The sequence below is a fragment of the Sarcophilus harrisii genome, chromosome 1 (assembly GCF_902635505.1).
Source record: "Sarcophilus harrisii chromosome 1, mSarHar1.11, whole genome shotgun sequence".
Taxonomy (NCBI): Eukaryota; Metazoa; Chordata; class Mammalia; order Dasyuromorphia; family Dasyuridae; genus Sarcophilus; species Sarcophilus harrisii.
The window spans coordinates 540,616,627-540,642,086 of NC_045426.1; the positions used below are offsets into that span (position 1 = coordinate 540,616,627).

The 25,460-nt window shown below is 32.2% G+C and overlaps 1 protein-coding gene across 3 annotated transcripts in view; it reads right to left on the reverse strand.

Annotated features, from left to right (window-relative positions):
* Window positions 1-25,460, reverse strand: part of CDKAL1 (CDK5 regulatory subunit associated protein 1 like 1) — a 659,925-nt gene that overhangs the window by 418,136 nt on the left and 216,329 nt on the right. For all 3 annotated transcript variants that reach the window (XM_031946787.1, XM_003760138.4, XM_012541612.3), the window contains exon 9: window positions 1,791-1,894. In XM_031946787.1, the coding sequence (XP_031802647.1) occupies window positions 1,791-1,894 (104 nt within the window). The remainder of the gene's footprint in view (window positions 1-1,790; window positions 1,895-25,460) is intronic.

Consider the following 25,460-nt stretch of genomic DNA (forward strand, 5'->3'; position numbering starts at 1 on the left):
AAAAAAAAAAAAAAAAATCTTTGACACTGCAAAATGTTCAACATTAGAAACAATATAATTTTATCATTGAAAATGGACATTAACAATTTTTTTTGCTGCTCAATCAAAACAGCCACAGGACCTTTCTATCTGATTAATGGCTAGCTGTGTTTTATTTCCCATATTAAAATGTAAACTCCACGAGTACAGAGAAGGTCTTTACTTTTCTATTTGTTGATTCAATTCTTAACACGCATATGGGGAAAGCAAATTCACTCATTCCTTATGAAATAGTAACTTTTTACACACACACACACACACACACACACACACACACACACACACACACACACCATAAGTTGCTCACTTTCCACGACCGATGGATATCCATTTTGTTTCTAATTCTTTGCTATAAAAACAAAAATGTATTGCTAACAAATAGTTTTGTACATGTAATTCTTTTATCAATTTTAAGGTAAATTTCTAATAGTGCTAAGTCATAGGAAATTCACAGTTTGTAAGTGCAAAGGTGCAGTTTCAAACTTCTCTCCACAACTGTCTCTGTCAGCACAGCTTTACCAATAGGACATTAGTATGTATAGTCTTAAGACCTCCAACAACTGTTCTCATTTTGGGAAGTCAGTTTTGTCAATCTGATTTATACAACATGAAATCTGAGTTGTTTGAATTTTAATTTCTCTAATTACTAGTGACAAAGAACATTTTTCATAAGATTTTGACATTTTTACATTTGAGAACTATCTGTTCTCTGAACATTTATCTATTGGGAAATCTCATTTATTATATACTTTAATTTATTCTTTATATATCATGGATATTATACATTCATTGGGGAAAAAAATATGAAGGTTTGCTGTCCCCTCACCCTCCAATTAATGAACTATTTTTAAAAATTTGAAAATCATGCTCTAAAAAACTCTGTATAATACTTCAGAGATGAGTAAAAGCATACTATAGGATATAGCACATAAGTTGTGATTTGAAGGAGTTATTCATTTTAAGGAGAAGGATAGACATGAGAAAAGGGAGTTACAAAAAGAGTATAACCAACACATTATCAAAAGCACAAGCAGGGCTTGATCCATAGGCACAGGCTTTATTCTCTCCATCATGGCCCAGTACAACAATTTTATTTTGTACAAATATATCTGGAATAATATAGGCAACCACAATCAAGATACCACTATCAATTGGGATAATATACTGATAAACCCTGAGGAATTGATGAAAAAGATAAGAAAACCAGAACCATCTTAACCACGATACAGATCATAGAAAAAGGGGATGAAATAAATTTGATAGTGAACCTTTATTCAAATTCATCTATTTTAGTGTTGGTGAACCAAGTCTCACCAACTCAACTGTTCTCTGAGGCAACAATACCAACAACTTTGCAACCTAGCAGATGAATCAGGATGAATTTGCCAAATCTCAAATAAGCATAGATGGAAATGTTTCAGGTATTTTTTTCCATCATACACTCAACAGTTTATTGTAAAGTTCATAGTAACAACATATGGTACTGAATTTTTTGGTACATGATCCAAAAGGGATGAGTCATACTAAGATGTGGAAATGATGACATAAAATATGAATATTAATACTTGAAGAAGTTTGACTTGCAAATAAAGTTTTGTAATCTAAATGAAAACCAGAATTGTAAAATAGCTCAAATTGAATTATGAGAAATTTAGAAAAAACTTTGTTCAGAATAGACACTAAATTAGAACAAAAAAAAAAATCATATTTTAAAAAACAAATAATTATATTAAAAATAATAAAATCCTTACCTTGAAAAGACTGTTTGGCTCTATCTACTAGTTCATCAATTGGATAACTGGCCAAATTTCCTCTGGCATGTTTGGTTTTGCAGTAGGTACAAGCATTGAGACACCTATTCAAAAGTCATTAAAAAAAAATACTGTTCAATAACTCTTAAAGAATACAGACTCCTGGGAAAACATGAGATTTGGAGAAATCAAATCAAGATCATAGATAGTCTAATAACCTTTTCTCTCACACAACTTCCTTCAAGTCCCCCAGACACTTTGCTAACTGTGGCAACGGGTACATCAACCTCATCATTCATGTGAATGTGCCAGGAAAAAATACTTATCCACAGCATTCGAAATTTCTCCATTCGCTGTAACCAATAGCTCCACCTATGAATGGTGTAGTGCTAGCTGGTGGAAAACCTATGTTTTCTTGGTAATATCTGCTAGGTCAAAATTGGCACAAGCAGCAGAGAATTAATCCATACTTTATAATTGTATGTATCTCAGCCTGAGAGGCTGCATTGAGTACACAATTAAATAAAAGCAATTAGAGAAAAACAAAAGATTTTTTTTCAGATCTATGATTTATGAAGAAATTCATTAAATATAACATCTATAAATGTCTTATACAATAAAGGAATAGAAAAGTACAAAAAATTTTAATTACATTTAAATTTTTAAAAAGCTTTTGCACCAACAAAGTCACTGTACAATATTGACATTAAATATCTCTGATAACCAATATACATATGAAACTTTCAGTCAAATAAAACCAAAAATATTATTTTATGACAGATGAATGGTCAAAGTACATATGGTAAGTAATTTTCAAAAGAATTCTAAGGGATCAATAATTGTATAAAAGAAGTCTACAAATTTTTTATAAGAGAAATATAAAGTAAAACAATTCTGAAATTTCGTCTCAAGACATGATATTTCGTCTCAAGACATGATTCAAAAAATGTAAATCTAGTTATACTCTGTTTGAATTCATTCCCAAGGGTTAATGATAGTTCTCAAATGAACTTCTACCCTACCATGCCAATGATACTGAACCAGAAATTAATAAAGAACAAAATCACCTTCCTAAATTCTAGCTGTTCCCCCTCCTTCATTCTCATCCATTTCAACTCTACCTCTCTATAGCAAGTTTCATTCTATATCTGACCACCTATTTCCACTGTGCCCTCTGGAATTCTAAATCTACAGTGGGCTATATTTTATCACAGATTTCATGTTTTCATGTTCCTTGCCTCTTAAATTTTGGGGGGAAAAATCAGGTCATTTGCCATGAGTTACCTCTTCTCCCCAATTCCTCATCTTTCCCGGTTATTAAGCTAACTATCTGACCTCTCCCTTGTCTGTCTCCTTTGCTAGATAGTCTTCTAAATCATGCCCTTTAACTAAGGTATATCATAGAGTCCTGTCCTGAGTCCTCTTCTCTTCTGTATACTACTTCATTGCATGATCTTAGCAACAACTATGGATTTAATTATCATCTCTATGCTAGTGATTCTCAAACTACCTATCATGTGCAACCTGATCAAGTATTTTTTTAAAATTTTCAACAGAATTTTATTTTTCCAAATACATGTAAAGATAGTTTTCAACATTCATTTTTGTAAGTCTTTTATATTTCAAATTTTTCTCCATTCCACCCTTACAAGACTCCCCATTTCTTAGCTCTTGCCATTTTCTGTAGCTGGCTGCACCCCATACTTGAAATATTTTTCATTTCTACTTTTTTAACTTTCTTCAAATACAAACTAAAATTCTATATTCTATGGGAAAATTTCCAAATCCCTTTTACTTCTATTTCCTTCTTTTAATTATTTTCTATTTTTTTCTAAATATAGGTTATTTGTATGTAACTGTTTGCTTGTGATCTCCCCCATTAGACTGTGTGTCCTCTGGGGACAAGGACTGTTATCTGCTTTTCTTTTCTTTTTCTTTTTTTTTTTTTTTGATCCTTTGAACTTAGCACAGAGCTCAGGATATATGAGTCATTTAATAAATATTTATTAGCAGTGGAAGTAGTAACACTATTCAAAATGCATCAAATATGTTATCTGATAAAATGTTAAAACAGACCCCATGAAGACAAGTTATTTAAAATATACAGAATACACATTAAATTATCATTTATTTGGGTTTATTCTTCTCTTCACAGGTCAAAAACATCCCAAATACCAATTTCCAACATAAAATTTCTACACATTGCAATGTAACTACAATTATAAATAACTGTGAGTTCTACTGTCTGATTTCTAAAAAATTAAGGCAGTTATGACATTAAGGAAAATATACATTGCAAAAATCTAAAAATGCTTTTAGAAAGACAAAGAAAGGATTATGTTCTTTTCAGTACATTAAAGAACTTTTTAAAGTCATCCAGAAATGATGACCAACTGTTTAGATATATTAAGATTCCCATAAAATACAGGGACTCAATAGCATTTAACAGTTTCATTTATTTATAAACAATTAACAAATTGTTTAAGAAAAGGAAAGCTGTGCCAATTTTTTCAACTGTCATAGTACAAAAGACCTTTCAAGGTTAACTACTAAGCCAAAACCAAAAATTGACAGCCGTTGAACACAGAGGAAGATGCAAAATCCTGAACAGAATATGACTGTTATGATGAATGCAGTTAAAGCATTTATTTATACCACACCTACTCATCTTTCCAAAGGTTCTTATGTGGCTCCATGCCAAGTAAAAATTGAAAATCTCAAAGGATAAGAGTCAAACTTTGCATTATCTTTAAATATTTTATTCTGAAATTGTAGAAAAAAGAATTGGCTTGCTCTAATTTTTTTAAACTATTAGAAAAACAAAATAATTTTAGGTGAAAAAATAACTACTTAAAGAGTTTTTAAAAAATCAAAATTATCAATTTATTTTGTATTTGATATTTATCAAAGGAATATAAACTAAACTCAAACACAATGGATAAAAATTAATTACTTTTTACTTTGATAGATTCTCTTCCCTCTCCAGTTCTAAGTTCATTCAAAGATTAAATGTGTGTTTTTAAATGTTTCACTCATGTTAAACTCATTTAACAGGCTCTGATAATTAACTTGATCCACATCTATTTTGAAACAATGAACATTTTTTTTTCAAAGATATAAAATGTTAAGTCTCTCTAATAGTAACAGAAACTTAGAAAATCATACTATAATCTAGCTATATTTCATCATATTGAAACAGATGTGCATATTATAAATGTAAAATTAGGAGACAAACAATATATATGTATAAGTGTATAAAACTTGCCTGCTGAGCAATGTACTCTGAGAATCACTCAATTTAATTTCCAAACTTTTTCAAACAAATTAGATAACCTTAAAAAAAAATACAAGTTCTCTAACTAGAGTTTGATTAAAAATGCAAATGATGTTACTATGTACCAATTTAGAACAAAGTTAATATTTAGACATATTAAATAGAAATATCAAAAGAAAATTAATGTATTAAAAAGCTAATAGGAAATATAGCCTAAAAATTTAATGAATAAAAAAACTACCTAGCCAAGAAGAATATAGTATAACTTTGTGGATTTAAATTTTTTTTTATTACTAAGAGAACTAACTTATTGTTTAAATAAATATCTGAAATCAAGCCATTCATTCTCCAATTGATAAATGGTCAAAGGATATGAACAGACAATTTTCAGATGATGAAACTGAAACTATTACCACTCATATGAAAGAGTGTTCCAAATCACTGTTGATCAGAGAAATGCAAATTAAGACAACTCTGAGATACCACTACACACCTGTCAGATTGGCCAGAATGACAAGGAAAGATAATGTGGAATGTTGGAGGGGATGTGGGAAAACTGGGACACTGATACATTGTTGGTGGAGTTGTGAACACAGCAATTTGGAACTATGCTCAAAAAGCTATCAAACTGTGCATACCCTTTGATCCAGGAGTGTTTCTACTGGGCTTATACCCCAAGGAGATACTAAAGAAGGGAAAAGGACCTGTATGTGCCAAAATGTTTGTGGCAGCCCTCTTTGTAGTGGCCAGAAGCTGGAAAATGAATGGATGCCCATCAACCGGAGAATGGTTGAGTAAATTGTGGTATATAAATGTTATGGAATATTATTGTTCTGTAAGAAATGACCAGCAGGAAGAATACAGAGAGGACTGGCAAGACTTACATAAACTGATGCTGAGTGAAATGAGCAGAACCAGGAGATCATTATATACTTCAACAACAATACTATATGAGGATGTATTCTGATGGAAGTGGATTTCTTTGACAAAGAGAAGATATAACTCAGTTTCAATTGATCAAGGATGGACAGAAGCAGCTACACACAAAGAAAGAACACTAGGAAATGAATGTAAACTGTTTGCATTTTTGTTTTTCTCTCCGGGTTATTTTTACCTTCTGAATCCAATTCTCCCTGAGCAACAAGAAAACTGTTCGGTTCTGCACACATACATTGTATCTAAGCTATACTGTAACCTCTTTAACATGTATAGGACTGCTTGCCATCTGGGGGAGAGGGTGGAGGGAGGGAAGGGAAAAATCGCAACAGAAGCAAGTGCAAGGGATAATGTTGTAAAAAATTACCCTGGCATGGGTTCTGTCAATAAAAAGCTATTTAAATAAATAAATAAATAGATATCTGAGACTACTTGAAAAACTTCCAGGAGAGAACCAAACATTATTCTCAGCATAGCCCTCAAATCATCAGATGACAACATACCAAAAGCTACATGAATCAGCAATAATAGTGTTGCTGTTAAAAAAAAAAAAAAAAAAAAAAGAATCCTGAGCTATATGAATAAAGCATAGGACCTACAAGACCTAGAAAGTGCGATTTCACATATACTTGGCATTAAGCTGAAGTTCTATATGCATAGAGTTCAGAGCAGTTCAAAATTTATTCAAGTTTTATATAAATTATGGTCGAACTTAGCCTAAAGAAAGCTCATTTTTGCCATGAATTCCACAATATTGTATTGCACTAGTGGATACTTTCTTGATGGCATAGATAATTTAGTCAAGGAAGAGGTATTTGTCATAGTATGGCATGTAAAGCAGTGAGGGAAGATAGGCCAAGACTGGGAGCTCCCTTGGCATATTAATAATTAGCCAAGGTAGGAGATGTACATGCAGGATCTTTCTACATCCATTCTAGAGAACTACTGAAAAAGTACATTACAAATACCTGTAAAAAAAGATGAGATATATTTGGGGGGTAGAAATTTTTTTTTGTTTGATTATGCTTACAGTTATAAAAGGTTTCTGTCGGGTTTTTTTTTTTCTTTTTCACTTCAGATGGGCTAAATTTAAAGGGAATGGTGTTAAAATATGGGTTTCTATAAGAAGAAAGATAGAAAAAACAAACAAAAAAAAAAAGGCCAGTGAAGAATTTGTTCTAATCTTCAGAAAAGGACAGAAGGAAAACTTAAGGAATTAATGACAAATATGACAGGTTCCATGTCTAAGTTATTAGAAACTTTAAAAATAAGTCATACATGACAAATTTAAATTTTCATGTATACAATCCTATTTTTCTATTCTACTTAGAAGGTACTCATTTCAATTACTGTTTGAGTAAATGAGAGAGAGAGAGAGAGAGAAAGAGAGAGAGAGAGAGAGAGAGAGGGAGAGAGAGAGAGAGAGTATAGATACACATCTACTTAACTACAAGTATGTGTCTGTGTATTTGAGATGAGCAAGTAGGTACTGAAAATCCAGGATAATAGAATGAGGACACAAAATGTCAGGAAAGCTAGAACAGGTTTGAGACAGAAAATTCAAAAGTGTCATTTTGATTCCCCCCAGTATGAGGGCAAAAACTCTTTTTAGGTTCCAGATACAGAGTATGAGTAATACACAGAGTATAAATCTCAAGAGGATACTTGACATTGATATCTCTATTTTTGAGAAAAATTCCCTATCCTACAATCTTAGCCCTCACTGGATTCAAAGTATGGTGAGATTTCAATCCAATGGTGATGATGATTAAGTCTATCTACTGAGACTAAGTTAAGAGGGGATAGGAAAACAAGCATTTCTTGATAGAAAATAAATTCTGGAACTCTTTATACTTAAAAACGTCAACAATTAGGATAGAAAGAATCTGTTTTAGCTCTAGATCTACTTAGTATCTAGGAATTATTCTGAAGAAATTTTGATAATTCCCTTTCAAATTGATTATCTCAATTTTTTCAAGTTGGATTGTATAAAAAGATTATCTTTTAAAAAACACTCTCCCACCGGAAGTTAAATATATATTGAGCTCTTAGAACTAAACAAGGTTCCAGAGAAGACGTAATATTATGCCACCATATTCCTTTACAAAAATGGAAAGTCCACAAGTGCTGCACATTGCACATATTTTCAGAGTATCAATATATTGGTCATATATAGTAATTTCCCCCTATTTTATCTTTTGTTTTTATCTTTAAAAAAATCTATTTGTTATAGTAAATGGCTCTCTGGGAAGGATACTTAGAAAAACTGGCAATTTAAAAAGAGTATCTCAACAAAATCTTATTTTAGGAAAAAAATACAGGAAACACATGGTAAGATTCTGAATATTTTCTATTCAATATATAACTAATGGTTTACCTTCCAAGAGACAATCATATATCCCAAATAGCAGCAAAACCTTTTCTGTTTATCAAAATAGCATTATTTTAAATGAGGAAATCTGTAAAAGAGGAAAAATGTTTTCCTTAAAAGTATGCTGTCTTCCACATATTTAGCATTTTAATTATATATTTAGAATTTTAATTATATAAATGACAACAGTCAACAAATTACGCAAAAGAATTTGATGCTTATGTTCTAAGTGTACAGACCAGTTATATCTAAATGTCCCTTTTAAATTAAGTCTAAAGAACAAAATAGTATAAAAAATAAAGTTAATCATAAAATGTAGAAAACAGCTTTAAATAATTTAAATTCTTTTATTTTGTAATATGCTAAATTAGACACAAAATTTAAAGTTGTGACTTTTTTTTTTTAAATCAAAAACTTTCTAAAACTGCTTGGAGTAGGAACCTTTTACTCACAGATTTTTTAATGCAGTTAAAGCTTAAGCTTATGTCCATAGATAAATTTTGCTGAGGGTTCTGATCTTCTAGCCTACAATATACCTACAAAGTTCTTCCTGTCTGACAATTTTAATGAATCAACTTGTAATACAGTTTAGAAGACTGCAAAATTAAATTGAAAAAAATTATCCACAAGACATTATAAGTGAAAGTACCCTTAAATATTATATATGAATATCAAACTATGGATATAAATGATTCTAACACGTAACATTCCAAATTTTAGATGGTATAGTAACCGGAAAGTTAGACTATCCTCTATTTTCTGTAAATCACTTGGTTTTTGAAATCTGCTTTTGATTTTACAAGAATCTGACACATTCTTTCATGTTAAAACACATATCCGTCACATTATTATTAAATATATTTTTGATGAACAGTATAAATTTCCAAATCTACCCTTAACTATAGCTCAAAGATCTTACAAATTTTCAAAGAAAGAGCTGAAGTCTCATAACTATTTCAAAATTTCCTCAATTCTAGAATAATTCCAATTCTTAACTTGTCAATCTAGTTATCACTGTTCATCATTCCATTAATGGGGATAAATTTCTAGGCTGACTAAAATAATCCTAAAAAGCATTTTTTAGAAATAGAAGTTTTAAAGTCTGATGAAGATACCTGGATTTTACAGAAATAAATTGACTCGGGTTTCTTTTGACAGTAATCCTAGTATATGCTTGAATAGAAAATTAATTTTCAACGATAAAAAATATTCTCCTCACTCCCCCTCCCCCCATCTTATGTACTCCATTTTTTTCATTGCTCTGCCCAAGTAAAGGTTTTCTTTTCCTATAGAAACAATTATTTTGCTTTTTGGATATACTCCCAACTTCAAGAAGTTTATAACAAAGTGTAGAGAAATCAAAAATAACCCCGATAGATTTTGTCTTACTTCTGAGGATTAATTAAGTTGTTTCAAATACAGCAAAAACTAGTCAGTTTTTTATGTTTTCATATCAATCTCAATTTCCCTGGTGCTTTGGTCTATCTGATCCTGGTTCACTGTGGCTCTTAAATGGATCTTAAAATATTTTCCCTTCCTCTGCCAAGAGTCAATGCAATTTTTCTAACAGACATTGGAATGCAATCTTTTTATGCCTTTCCTGGAGTAATAATCATTTTTAAAAAACAGACAAAACAAAATATAACAAAACAAAGTACTGAAACACATGGACATGGCATGAAATTTAGCACTCAAATGACAGAGAACTAATTGAAAGTGAGCAAATCAAGTCAATCAGATATTTTAAGTCAGTCTAACATCAGTAACCCAACCGCATGACTTTTCACAAAAATTAAACTATATCAAAATTATTTCATGCCTCAGTTAATTAGAACAATTAATGTAGCTGTATAAAAATAATTATACCACTCTGACCTTCCATTTCATCATTTCTAAAATAATTATAAGAGTGCCTCCATTTCCTACACTTCACAGTGCTAGATAAAGTATCTAGTGTGAAGATATATATAAGAGCTCTATAACTTTTTTTTTTTAATAGCCTTTTATTTACAGGTTATATGCATGGATAACTTTACAGCGTTAACAATTGCCAAACCTCTTGTTCCAATTTTTCACCTCTTAGCCCTCACCCCCTCCCCTAGATGGCAGGATGACCAGTAGATGTTAAATACATTAAAATATAAATTAGATACAGAATAAGTATACATGACCAAAACGTTATTTTACTGTATAAAAAGAATCAGAATCTGAAATATTGTACAATTAGCTTGTGAAGGAAATCAAAAATGCAGGTGGGCATAAATATAGGGATTGGGAATTCAATGTAATGGTTTTTAGTCATCTCCCAGAGTTCTTTCTCTGGGCGTAGCTGGTTCAGTTCATTACTGCTCCATTGGAAATGATTTGATTGATCTCCTTGCTGAGGATGGCCAGGTCCATCAGAACTGGTCATCATATAGTATTGTTGTTGAAGTATATAATGATCTCCTGGTCCTGCTCATTTCACTCAGCATCAGTTCGTGTAAGTCTCTCCAGGCCTTTCTGAAATCATCCTGTTGGTCATTTCTTACAGAACAGTAATATTCCATAATATTCATATACCACAATTTATTCAGCCATTCTCCAATTGATGGGCATCCATTCAGTTTCCAGTTTCTAGCCACTACAAAAAGGGCTGCCACAAACATTCGTGCACATACAGGTCCCTTTCCCTTCTTTATAATCTCTTTGGGATATAAGCTCAGTAGTAACACTGCTGGATCAAAGGGTATGCACAGTTTGATAACTTTTTGGAGCTCTATAACTTTTAAAACACTATATAACTACTGGCAATGATTATATGAGTGAATGAACGATTAAATGAACAAAGCATTTATTAAATACATACTATGTGCAAAGTACTATACTGAGTGTGGAGAATACAAATACACAAGTCAATCTCAAAAAGAGTTTTGACTTTCTAATGGAATAATCAAAACACAAGGAAAATTTCAGTTAGAAGTTAGATGAATCTTTAAGACAGAGTGACAAAGTAGTTGCTAATGCTTCTTAATAGGTCATTTCCACAGGTATATGAGTTTCTGATATTGAACATTTTGGCAGTGCCAAGAACTTTAGTGGCTGGAACTTTTCTTGGTGTTGAGTAGTTATGTCAAGAACCTCTACAAAAATAATTGTGTTTGCATAAGCATCAGGTTTCTTCCCAGGATGATGGTTGTAGGTACAGGATTAAAAGCAATGACATTACCAAGGCTCTAGGGTTTAAGATTCTAGATTGTCTCCTTTGAAGTTTGAAGGGGAATAGTGGTGACAATGGTAGTGTTTGACTTATTGGGAACATGTAACTTGAATAATAAGCTTGCCCATAATTATATGATTAAAAATGTAATTTCTCCTAGTTTTTCATATAAGGACCAATTTTCTGAACTTGTAATCAATTAGGGCTCAGATTTTTTAAATTATCCAAGCCTTTCATCTCTTATTGCCATATGTAATGGGAATCAGAGTTCCCATTTCTTCACAACAAGTGTTTACTTTTTTTTAAAATGCAACAAGTGTATTCTTGGGATGCAACTAGTACAAGCCCCACTTTGACCACACCTTACTGATCATCTTAGAGCATCAAAAATACTATTTAAGAGAAATTAAACAACCTCTCTTATTTGCTGAATGTCTGAAGTCCACAAAGTTACCATAATCTGACGTGCTGATAAGACACAGTTCTATATGAGAAAGATAGGGTTTATTAGGAAAGGGATAACTCTAAAAAAGCCTTATAAATATCTGCTGTATCATAGCAAAGTAAATCTCATGCTGCTCATTGTTCCATGACTTACAAATGCCTTTATTTCCTTCCCAAACTGAACTTAAAAGGCGTGATGTTAGTCTCACTTCCTCAATCATAAAATACTCCAAGAAATATATTTTTTGAAAAATCTGAATCAGCCAATAGAATAGGTTAGGTTCAAAGGACAAAACAGCCAATAACTTTAACAATCTAGTGTTTGATAAACCCAAAACCCCCAGTTTTTGGGATAAGAACTTACTGTTTGACAAAAAGTGCTGGGAAAATTGGAAATTAACATGGCAGAAACTAGGCATTGACCTACACTTAACACCGTACACCAAGATAAGGTCAAAATGGGTTCATGACCTAGGCTTAAAGAATGAGATTAAAAATAAATTGAAAGAGCATAGGATAGTTTACCTCTCAGACCTGTAGAAGAGGAAGGAATTTGTGACCAAAGAAGAATTAGAGAACACTATTGACTACAAAATAGAAAATTTTGATTATATCAAATTGAAAAGTTTTTGTACAACCAAAACTAATGCAGACAAGATTACAAGGGAAATAATAAACTAGGAAAACATTTTTACAGTCAAAGGTTCAGATAAAGGCCTCATTTCCAAAATATATAGAGAATTGAATCTAATTTATAAGAAATCAAGCCACTGATAAATGGCTAAAGCCACCATTGATAAATGGTCAAAGGATATGAACAGACAATTTTCAGATGATGAAATTGAAACTATTAGCACTCATATGAAAGAGTGTTCCAAATCACTATTGATCAGAGAAATGCAAATTAAGACAACTCTGAGATACCACTACATACCTGTCAGACTTGCTAGAATGACAGGGAAAGGTAATACGGAATGTTGGAAGGGATGTGGGAAAACAGGGACACTGATACATTGTTGGTGGAATTGTGAATATATCCAACCATTCTGGAGAGCAATTTGGAACTATGCTCAAAAAGTTATCAAACTGTGCATACCCTTTGATCCAGCAGTGTTTCTACTGGGCTTATACCCCAAAGAGATCCTAAAGGAGGGAAAGGGATCTGTATGTGCCAAAATGTTTGTGGCAGCCCTGTTTGTAGTGGCTAGAAGCTGGAAAATGAATGGATGCCCATCAATTGGAGAATGGTTGAGTAAATTGTGGTATATGAATGTTATGGAATATTATTGTTCTGTAAGAAATGACCAGCAGGATGAATACAGAGAGGCTTGGAGAGATTTACATGAACTGATGCTAAGTGAAATGAGCAGAACCAGGAGATCATTATATACCTCAACAACAATACTGTATGAGGATGTATCTGATGGAAGTGGATTTTTTCGACACAGAGATCTAACTCAGTTTCAATTGATCAAGGATGGACAGAAGCAGCTACACCCAAAGAAAGAACACTGGGAAATGAATGTAAACTGTTTGCATTTTTGTTTTTCTTCCCAGGTTTTTTTTTTAACCTTCTGAATCCAATTCTTCCTGTGCAACAAGAGAACTGTTCAGTGCTGCACACAACTATTGTATCTAGGCTATATGGTGACATATTCAACATGTATAAGACTACTTGCCATCTGGGGAAGGGGGTGAAGGGAGGGAGAGGAAAGTCAGAAATAAAAAGTTATTAAAAAAAAATCTGAATCAGTAATCAGTCTCTACAAAGGATATTAGTTACATAAGTTCACTCCTTTCCATGTAGAAATATTAGAAAAAAAATGTTAGTGCTGTCATTATAAAATTTAACTTTAATATATATTCGTATTTAATTTTCAAAATTATATATAATTTAATTTATATGTATTTACTATGTATTTGCAATCGCTGTTGCTGTGATGATAATTAAAAACTTTCAATTGCCATGTGCTTTGACCCATTATGAATGCCTTGGATTACTTCCATAATACAATTGTTAAAATACAATATGAATGCCTTGGATTACTTCCATAATACAATTGTTAAAATACATATCCTCCTACTTCCTCTGATCAGACCCTGATATTTAACTATGTTTGATCTCTTCTGAACTTGATCCTACCAAGCTAGTCTCCGATATTGTGATTAACAGAAGATTTTATGTTATTGCTTTATTCAGTGTATCAAAGGCTTAGGCCAATCACATTCTTCTTTAGTCAAGGCAATGTAGTAGACTAGGAAATCTCCCTGAGCATTTTTCCATTGCCTTAATACTCCAATCATGCTAGTGATGCCAATGTGCTTCCCAGGGCTTAGGGATCCTTAGAGCAAGGGTAAAATGTGCACATGTATAATTTAATAGACTCGGTCTGAAAATTTAAAAGAACCTATAACATTCACTGAAATACGTGAACAAGGCAAACAGGGTTGAGTGTCCAGGGTCACACAGTTAGCACATGCCTGAGGTTGGACTCAGCACTTCCGGACTCCAGGCCAGAGGCCGTACTACTACACCACCTATCTGCCCCTACTCTACTTATACATAAACATATACCTACATATGAGTATTACATATAATACTTTGAATATATTACCTCATTTGATCTTCACAGCAGCCTTGTGAAGTTAAGTATTATAGGTATCAATGACTCAAACAGACTTTGTTAATGTTTTAATTTCAATGAGCTGCAAAATACACAGTGAAAATAGGACCAGATATTTGATATTTTTATCAATAACTTAAATAAAACAAGGGATATTTAATATCTTTATCAATGACTTAAATAAAACCATGAATGAGCATGCTAAAAATGGAGAGCAAGCTAAAATACTGGATGATAAGAGTTAGTATTTAAAATGATCTTAAACAGAGTATTGGTGTCACAACTACAAGTAAAATGGGGTTCACTAAATAATCCATACCTACAAGCCATATATTAGGTTCAAAATATTTTATTTTATTTTTATTTATTTTGTTAAATGTGTCCCAATTACATATTAATCTGGTTTTAGCCTCAACAAAGAATGTTGTAGCTTCATGTTTGACATTATGGTCTATAACACTAGAGTGAATCAAATATGATCTAATTCAATAGGGATAAATGTAAATTCTTATCAAACTCAAAAGTATAAGACAGAAGAGGAACAGTCAGATAGGACTTTATCTGAAGAAAAATCTGGGAATTGTGGTAAAATATCAACCTAATGTAATTCAACAAGGAATAAGCAGTCAAAAAGAGTTAATGAGAACATAGACTGTATTAAAAGATTCCGTCTTCCAGGCATATAAAGGTAGTGATTCCTCTTTGCTCTGCCCCAGTGTTATCTTATCTAGAATAAAACTCGCATTTTTACTGTTTTTCATACATACCAATCTCCTCTGTCTCCTGTCTCCATACCTAGCTATCCCCTCATACTTGGAATTCTTTGCTCTCAATCCCCTCTTGGAATGCCTAATTTCCTTTAACTTTGGCTCAAGTATGATCTTTTATACTAAGCCTTTCCTACTCCACCTACATATTTGCTTGGTACAAATTTTGCATATACATATGAACTTATGAATGTGTAATTATGTACGTATCTGAATGTTGTTGTCTTGGACAAAATGTGCTTTTTTTTTTTTTTTAAAGTTTTATTAGCTTTACTGGAGAAGGAAGAATAAAATTAGAGCTTGGGGTAGATGGAATGATAATGGGCAATAAAGAGAAGGAAGGACTGATATTTTGGTTTTATTTTTTCTAAGAAGAAGAAGAATATTTGAATTAGAAAAATTTTGACAAAAATGTTTAATAGCTGAAACCCAAGGTAAGTGTATTGCCCTTGCTTAATCCTAGTCACTAGTTTCAGAAAAACTCTCACAGAGGATATTGAAAGAACAAGCAAAAATGGTTACTGATCTACCACTGGTGATCTTTCAAAGACATTGTGAGAATTAGAAAAACAGAACAAGACCAAAAAAGAATAAATGCTAACCTAATTTTCAAAACAGGGGGAGGGAACTATAGGCTAACAAGCTTGATATGAATCCTGGAAAATTCTAGTATGTTTTTTAAAAGGTGAGCTTGGGAGTATCTAGATAAGGAAGCTGCAAGGGGGAAATTGTCTTGGCTTGATGATGAATAGGTCAGGCCAGAATTACTTATTTCCTTTTCTGACAGAATTATTAGACTGCAAAAGCAGAAAACTGGATTGGATAGGGTTTACCTAAATTTGAATAAAGCACTTGAAAAAAATCTATTATGTTATTCTGCCCTTAGAAAAGAAAAATCTTTATATATTAAGAGATCTACTTAATAATCAGATTTAAAATATTAGCTTGGTAGGAGGCCCCGGGTATGGCATCCTAGAGGTTTTCCCCCCCCAGTCAGTCTCCTGAAAGTTTTTGTCAGTGACTTGGATATATGGTATATGGTATTCTTAACAAAATTGGGAGAAATAGCAGGATCTGGCTCAAAAGCATTGAAAAGATTGGACTTTGAATGTAATAGAGATAAAAGTAAAGTTTTTTACCTGGTCTCAAAAATTCAGTCTTACAAGAATAAGATGAAAAAGATTTCTCTAGCAAGAAATAAAAATGGACTAGATATGGCAGTGCGAGTGAACTGAAAATCAAATATAAATGAACTATATATATAACATGTCAGCCTAATACTTCAAGGTAATCTGAGGTTGCATTTAAGAAAGAAACACAGGACTCTAAAAAAGGGTTATTCCCACTACTCTGTCACATTTAGACCACACAGATATTTTATATTAATTTTGACATATATTTTAAGCAAGGTATGGATAGAATGGAGAGTATATAGAAGAGGGCAAGGAAAATACTAAAAAGCTTTTAAAATAACTTGAAGAAAGAGAATGCTAAACCTAGAGAAGAAAGAGTTGAGTGGAACATGGTAGTTGTTTTCATGTAAATGAAAGATTTTCATTTATTCATTTATACATTTATTTCATTTATAAAATATATTAAAAAGTTGCAGAAATGCAGATTTTTGACTCAACCAAATAAGAAACACTTGTTAGCTGATTATTTTGGGACAGGCAATACAATTTCCTAGCATTTAGAGACAGCTAAAAGTACAAGAGGCTGCTTTTGAAGGTAATTACTGCCCCCTTGCTGGAGTTCTTAGGGAAATATCTGACCATTTATCAACTATTTTGTATACAGGATTGTTGGTAAAATAATTAAACTATGGCATTCCAGATTTCCGATTCTGTAATTCTGTATAAGTTCCAAAAACCAAGAATTTAATATATTATCAATAATGCTCATATTTACTCAAAATAATATTTGTATACTTATGTAACAGTTTCACAGGCATTATTTGACTAGAATTTTTATACCCAAGGCAGTATGCCCTAGACATGAGAGACAATAACAGCAATGTTGACAGCAATGTTTTTTGATGTATGTAGCCTTTTATATTTAAAATATATATAAATATATATTTAGAGTCCTGTGTTTCTTTCTTAAATGCAACCTCAGATTACCTTGAAGTGTTAGGCTGACATGTTATATATATAGTTCATTTATATTTGATTTTCAGTTCACTCGCACTCCCATATCTAGTCCATTTTTATTTCTTGCTAGAGAAATTTTTTTCATCTTATTCTTGTAAGACTTAATTTTTGAGACCAGGTAAAAATATATAGCCTTTTATATTAAAAAAAAAATATATATATATATATATATATATATATATATATATTAAGATGTATATATTGGAACCAGTTTCAGGAAATGAATATAAAATTCTCATGGCTTTATGAGATTTAGAACATTCATTTAGACTTAGTTTTTGGATTTAAATATTGCAGTCATATGACAGACCCATTTTTAAAGATAGTGTCTAATAGGTCAACATCAGTATATTATTTATTTTACCTAGCACAGTTTACAATCACTGATGCAAATGCAAAGTTCCAAATGTTACAATATGTATTTAAAGAAACTGGTCTTGTTATATTTATATGAGAAAAAGTTGGTATGCTTTTTTTCCACTATAAAATAATGCAGTCAATCTTGATAGTTCACAAAATTAAATCCATAAAACTGAAATGTTTATCAATCAACCTCAGTTTGAAACATGTTAACAGTTTAGTTTAAATGTACTTGGTTTTCTTCCTTCCTAGAGTTGTCTTTCCCATATAAAATAAAGCAGCAAACAATCCCACATGGGTTGTTTGTATTTCATAACTGTTTTCAGACAGGACAAGAAATGTACTGCCTACACACCATTTCTCAGCATCAACACCCATATTCTTATGCAATTTAAAATTTACTTGGCAGGTTGTAGACATTTTTTCCAACCACAAACAAAAACTTCTTTTGATACTCTCCAATGTGTGTTCAAGGAAATGTTCCCAATAAGAAAAATTCCATTTAAAACAATAAAATGAAAATGTAGCATCAGTATCATGAAACCTGGGATAAGCCCATTCCTCCACTATCACTTCTATTTAAGCTGCACTTTGTGTCATGTACTATTAGAAAAAAAAAAAATCTCACATCATGGAATGGCTCATGGAAATGGGATAGTAGGAGAAATTAATTTGTTTTCTTTGTTCAGATACTAGAAAGTATTGCTGTATTATTTCTTGCATTGTGAGGTTCATGTATTTTGACTTCTTATATTCTTCTGGGAGATCTATGATCATTAAGTTGACTCTAAGTTGACTCAAGTCATGTTTTAAAGATTTGTTTTATTTAGTTTTATTTTGAGTACCAAACTGTCTTTCTCCCTTCCTCCCCATCCTATAAAAAAGATCACCATGTGACACACACTTATAAATATATGTAAAATCACATTATGCACAATTCTATTCATCAGTTCTGTTTCTGGAACTTCATAGAATCTTCCTTTACACGTCCTCTGTCGATCTGTAATATGGTCATTGCTGAGTATTCTTTAAACAATACTACTATTACTATATGCAAAGTTTTCTTGGTTCTGCTCTTTTCACTTGTCATTATTTCACACAAATCTTTATACAATTTTCCAAAATCAACCAGCTCATCATTTCTCACAACACAGTAGTATTCTATCATAATCACATACCAACAACTTGTTTAGCTATTACTCAGCATTAAGTCTTAAAAAAAAAAAATGTTTTTTCTTGTATGGAAAACATTTGTTTTCTGTACATAATTATATTTTGCTTTTTTTCCTTCCCAATTGTCTTTGACTTCCATGAATATTCTGAATCCCTACTTTAATGTAATATAATACTAGAATGAAAACAACTGTAGTAAGACAACAATGAAATTAAAATGTGGACATTAGCAAAAAGGAGACAAGAACTGTACCTGTTTACTAATAATAAAAAGAAAATTCTGCAGCCAGAAAAGACATAAAGTAAAATAATAACTTCAGCAAAGATGTAGGCTAAACAATATATCCTAAAATAAATAACTCTCCCTCCCACACACACACACATTAGGGGGTAAAATGCTACACCTAGAGACAGAAAAACATGACTTCAAATCACATTTCAGACACTTACCATCTGCGTGATTCAGGCTGTTACATAACCTCATCTGTAAATGAGGTTTCATCATATGTAAAATAAGGATAATAATAGCACCTACCTCCCAGGGTTGTTGTTTAGATGAAATGAGATAACATTTAAGAGAGTACTTTCCAATTTTTAAAGTATTATTTAAGTGCTCACCATTAATAAAATAAAATCTAATGATAGAAAGGAAAATCTCATGCCAAGTAACTATAAATACATAAAATATCTGGAGATGAATGTACATAAAGTACAGAAAGTACATAAAGGAGCTGTATTAAGTCAATTAGAATATATCCTAAAGACATAAAGAATAACTGGAGGAATGTTTAGTGCTCTTGGCTGAGCCCTGTCAGGATAATGAAAAAGATAATACCACCAAAGGTAATAAAAATTTTGAAAGCTCCACCAATCAAATTATTAAAGTGATACTTTTCAGAAGTCAGATAATAAGTCATTCATTGACAAATAAAATATCAATAACATCCAGGGAAATAATAAATACAAACAATAATAACAATAAATAACAAAAAAAAAAGCAGAAATGAAGGGAGAAGAGAACTTTCAGACCACAACCTTTAATATAAAAAAAAAAAAAAAATCATGAAAACCACGTTATTGGCTAGAAAACAGACAGTAGATTGAAAAAGGGAGAATCAGAAACAATGGAACTCAATAATCCAGTGTTTGGTAAACTAGAAAACAAATTACTTAAGGGAAAAAATGAAAAGTAGAATATGGCAGAAACTAGGCTTTGACCCACATCCAATATCATATATCAAGATAAGGTTCATGATCTAGACATAAAGAATGTTATTATAAACAAAATAGAAGAACATAGGATATTTTACCTTTCAGATCTGTGGAGAAGGAAGGAATTTGTGACCAAAGAAGAACTAGAAATAATTAGTGATCACAAAATAGATCATTTTGATTATAGTAAGTTAAAAAGTTTTTGTACAAACAAAACTAATGCAGACAAGATTAGAAGGGAAGCAATAAACTGAGAAAAAAAACATTTTTACACTCAAAGGTTCTGATAAAGGCCTCATTTCTAAAACATATAGAGAATTGACTCAAATTTATAATAGTTCAAGGCATTCTCCAATGGTCAAAGGAAATGAAAAGACAATTTCCAGATGAAGAAATTGAAACTATTTGTAGCTACATGAAAAGGTGCTCGAAATCACTATTGATCAGACAAATGCAAATTAAGACAACTCTGAGATGATACTACTACATGCCTCTCAATGCCTGTTGATTGAAGAATGATAAAACAAATTATGGTACATGAATGTAAATAAATATTACAGTGCTGTAACAAATAATATTTTAAACAAAAGGAGGCATTGAAAGATTTACATGTTCTGATGAGTGAACTAAGCAGAAACAAGGAAAAAATATGAACAATGACTACAACCACCACAAAATAAAAATGAATGTTGATAAATTATAATGAATAAGTGATGTGAAGAGTTATTTCTCTACTTTGCAGAGGTCAGAGTTCCATAGCAATCCTATATTGAAATTGTTCATAGAATGTTTTTAACATTTGATCAATATTGCTGAATATTTTCCTTTTCTTCCTTTTCTAATTTTTTTAATATTTTAAAAAAACTACTGGATGGCTCTGGGGGGAAAAAGGTGAAAAATCCTGGGAGAAATTCTAGTGATTTAAAAAAAAAATTATGATAGGAAGGAAAGAAGAAAAGGAGGGAAGGAAGGAGTAAAGAAGGAAGACAGGAAAGAAATAAAGGAGGAAGGGAAAGAGAGAAAAAGAGAAGGAGAGAGGGAGGGAGGAAGGGAGGAGAACAAAAAAGGAGGGACGGAGGGAGGGAAGCAGGGAGAGAGGAAAACTTTGAATAGCAATGATCTTGATAAAGCCTCAGTTCTTGAAATTAATTATTGGATTGAGAAAGTCACAAAGTCGAGAACTAAACAAATTACTAACTAAAAATAATCACAGAATTTTTAATTATATAAAACAAAAGAATTCAGTCTCCCAAATGAAAACCAATAAATCTATCTTCAAATATGCTCTAGAAGTGCCATAGGGATATCACTGGGAAAATAAATAATTGGACGTGGGTCCGACCCAGTGATAAAAAATGGATAGACCAAATGTACTGATGTTGTTCACATCCAATTCTCATTGATCCTATTGACCAAAACATGCCAATACTGATTATGAGCATTTTTTGTCAAAGATTCAAGAGTGGTTTGCCTGATAAATGCCAAGTAGATTAAGGCAAACAGGGGTCACATAATAGTAAGTATTTGACACAGGATTTGAACTCAGATCTTCCTTAACTTCAGGCTCAGCTCTCTATTCACTAAGTCAAGATATTACCCTTCCGGAATACAGGAAAGCTGAAACACTAATGCATTGTTGGTGGAGTGTGAACTAATACGGCCATTATGCAGCAATTTGGAACTATGTCCAAAAGGCTATAAAACAGCATGCTCTTTGATTTAGAAGTGGAACTGCTGGATTAGTGTAGACCAAAGAGATCATAAAAGAAGAGAAAGGAATCAAAGGTGAAAAAGTTTGCAGCAGCTCTATTTTTGGGAGAAAGGAATTTGAAATTGAGGGTAATCCCATCAGTTGGGGAAATGGCTGAATAAGTTATTGTATATGAATGTATTGGATTATTGTTCTATAAGAAATGATGAGCAGGCTGATTTCAGATGTTGAGCGAAATGAATAGAACCAGCAGAACATTGTATACAGTTAACAGAAAGATTATGTGAGGATCAACTATGTTAGACTTAGCTTTTTTCAGCAAAGTAGTGATTCCAGACAATTCCAATAGACATGGGATAGAAAATGGCATCTAAATTTAGAGAAGAATTATGGAGCTTGAATGCCAAGGCATATTATTTTCATTTTTTTTCCCCCCTTTTCTTATTTTTCTCTTGTGTTTTTTCCCTTTTGTTCTGATTTGTCTTTCACAGACTGAATAAAATGGAAATGTTTAAAATGATTGTATCTGTATAATCTGTATCAGGTTAATAGCTGTCTTGAAGAGGGGGGAGGAAAGAGAGGGAGGAAGAAAAATCTTATAAAAAACAATGTTGAAAATTATCTTCACATGTAATTGGAAAAATAAAATACTATTGAAATTTTTAAAAAGCTATCACCCAGAAGGACAAACAACAATATTGAAATATAGCTTTGAAAAAAGAGGCTTTGGGAAAACCCACCGTGCTTCAAATACAGCTACTTGCTTATACTTTCAAACTCAAATCACACTGGCTTTCACTCAGTGGCCAATAATAGACCTCAGCCCAAGCCTCATTTATTCACTGTTTGGGTTTTGATGGCTCAGAGAGAGGGTAAATAGCAATTTTTTTTCCCCCTGTTCAGAGCAGCCCTGAACAGAATCCTGAATCCCTAACCAGACTGATCCCTTTTGTGAAGGCAAAGCAGTTCATCTTTGGTCTCAATTCTTACCTAGTCTCTAAACAGTGAAAGGGCATGACCTCAGAAAAACTGAGACCAGGAAAAAATAACCTTAGCTTAAAAGGCCAAGGTCTTCCACTGCATCCTGGGCCATCAGCAATCCTCATGACTTACTATTGGACAAAACAAACTGGATATCACATAAATTTTAAACTCAATAGGTCCAAAATGGAACTCTTTATCTTTTACTCCAAACCCTCCCCTCTTCCTAAAGTAATTATAGTCATGTGGACATTATTTCTCTGACGTAGTAAAAATCCCAATTACTTTTTTACTCCCATGTAGTCCAGCCTTCAGACTATTTCACCTTAGGAATGGAGCTGCCAGGAGTTTTTTCTGAGGTCATGCCCTTCTTCTGCCCCAAGTCTTTTCCCACTTCATTTTTAACTCAGGTATTACACTTGAACTGCTAAAGTGCAAGTCTTACCTTGTCTCTCTCCACAACTCATTAAACTCCAGTGCCTACCTATTATTCTGGATCAAGGATGGGCTCTTTGGTTTGGCTGGTTCCTTCCTATCTTTCCCATTCTAGGTATACATTACTGCCCTTTACACACTCTGATGCAGTGATACAGGCCTCCTTTCTGTCCCTTAGACACTCCATCTCCTGATTCTATGAAATCACAATGGCTATTCCCCAACTCATTTGCCTCCTAGCTTCCTTTAGGTCCCAGATAAAGACCAACCTTTTTAGCAAGAGGTTGTTCCTAGTCCTTAAACTTAAGAGATTGAGGATATGAGGATCTTTCCTCTGAGATTAATTTTTTGTCAGCATTAATCTTGGTTTTCCATAGTTTGTTTATACATTTTCTTAATTGATCTGTAAGTTCTTTGACAGCAAAGACTGTTTTACCTTTCATTTCATTCCCACAACTCAATACCACAATAGTGCCAGCTGTATAGGAAACATTTAATATATACATGTTGATTTAAAATAGCAAGGGAATTGAGGATTGTAGGAAACTGAGGCAGGTGGGCAGTACAAAAAAATGTACTAAGCCTGAAAGAAAGGAGACCGGAATCCAAATGAGGTAAGTCATGCTGGCCCCATAAGTACTTAGGATGGGAATTCAAGGCCTTTGAAAAATAAATTCCTCAACACCAAAGGAAGCCAAGAGAGCTGTGAGGTCCAGGTTTAGTGATAAACCCACCATAAAGAGGCTGGAGTCAGAAAGTGAGCCAAAGGGAGAATATACAAAAAATAATTAAATGAATTAATAATAAAACCAAGAAAGAGCTCACAAAGAAAATTAGCTTTAAAACTGCAAATTAATAGACAAAGCAAAAATTTAAAGGTTAAATGAGTACTGAGGCATCCAGGAAAACACAGAATTCCTTAAGTAAATATGACAAGACAAAGGAAATTGAATGAAAAATTGATATAACATAAAATATTTTAATTTATAAAAGAGAATGGAAATGTAGCAGAATGTAACCAGATAATTCAAAAGAGAGAAGAGAATATTAAAAATAAGAAGTGGCAAAATTTATATGCTGGAGAGTAGAAATAATTAGCAAAAAAAGAACTTGAATCAAGGATAGCAAGTCTCTCCAAAAACGGGAATACAACTATACTGAAGTAAATGACACTATAGAAGAAAATAGCATAAAATAATACTGTAAATATGTGCATGCATCATACATATTTTAGGGTGTGTGTGTGTGTGTGTGTGTGTGTAATCTCTACAAATAAAATACATTAATCTTAAAGGCAAGATGCTAAAAGTCAAATCATGGATAATAGTTCTCCTGGAAGAACAGGACAAGTCAAAAGCAAATAAATATCCTAATGCAAGAAAAATACAAGAAACTCACCAGAATCTCTAAATCCATAAAACAAAATGCCAATTGAAAAAGTACAAAAACCACCTTCAAGGAAGGAAAAAGCCCTTAGCTACAAACTATAACATACGTGATGCTTAAATTTAAACAATAAATTTTGCAAGTGAACAAGGACCTTCAGATATAAAGGAAAAGCCATTTGAAAAATACTAGGCTATTCATCACTAACTGGAAACTCCTGAAGGAAATGGAATAAAATATTCAAAAAAAGCAAAGCTAAAGATGGAACACAAAATTATACACTGTGAAAAAGTGAGATTATTAGTGGGGAAAAAAAAGATAGTTGTTCAATTAAAAAGATGTTTTCAAAATTAAAAAAAAGAGATGTGAGATTATTCAATTTGCAAATATTCCAAATAACAGAAACATTTAAAAATGAAAGGCAAATAAATACAATAGCCAAAAAAACTCACAAGTGATTAAATAATTCCATCTATAAATATTATTTTTAAAAAACTTAAAAGAAAAAACACTTCATTTTAAAAAGGAAAAAAATCTGCACAGGGATCACTGAGAGATTTTTTTCAAAGACTACACCTTGTTAAAAAAAAAAGTGAAAAGGGGATTTAAAGAAATAAGGGAAATGATTTAGGAGAAGCAGGCCTGAA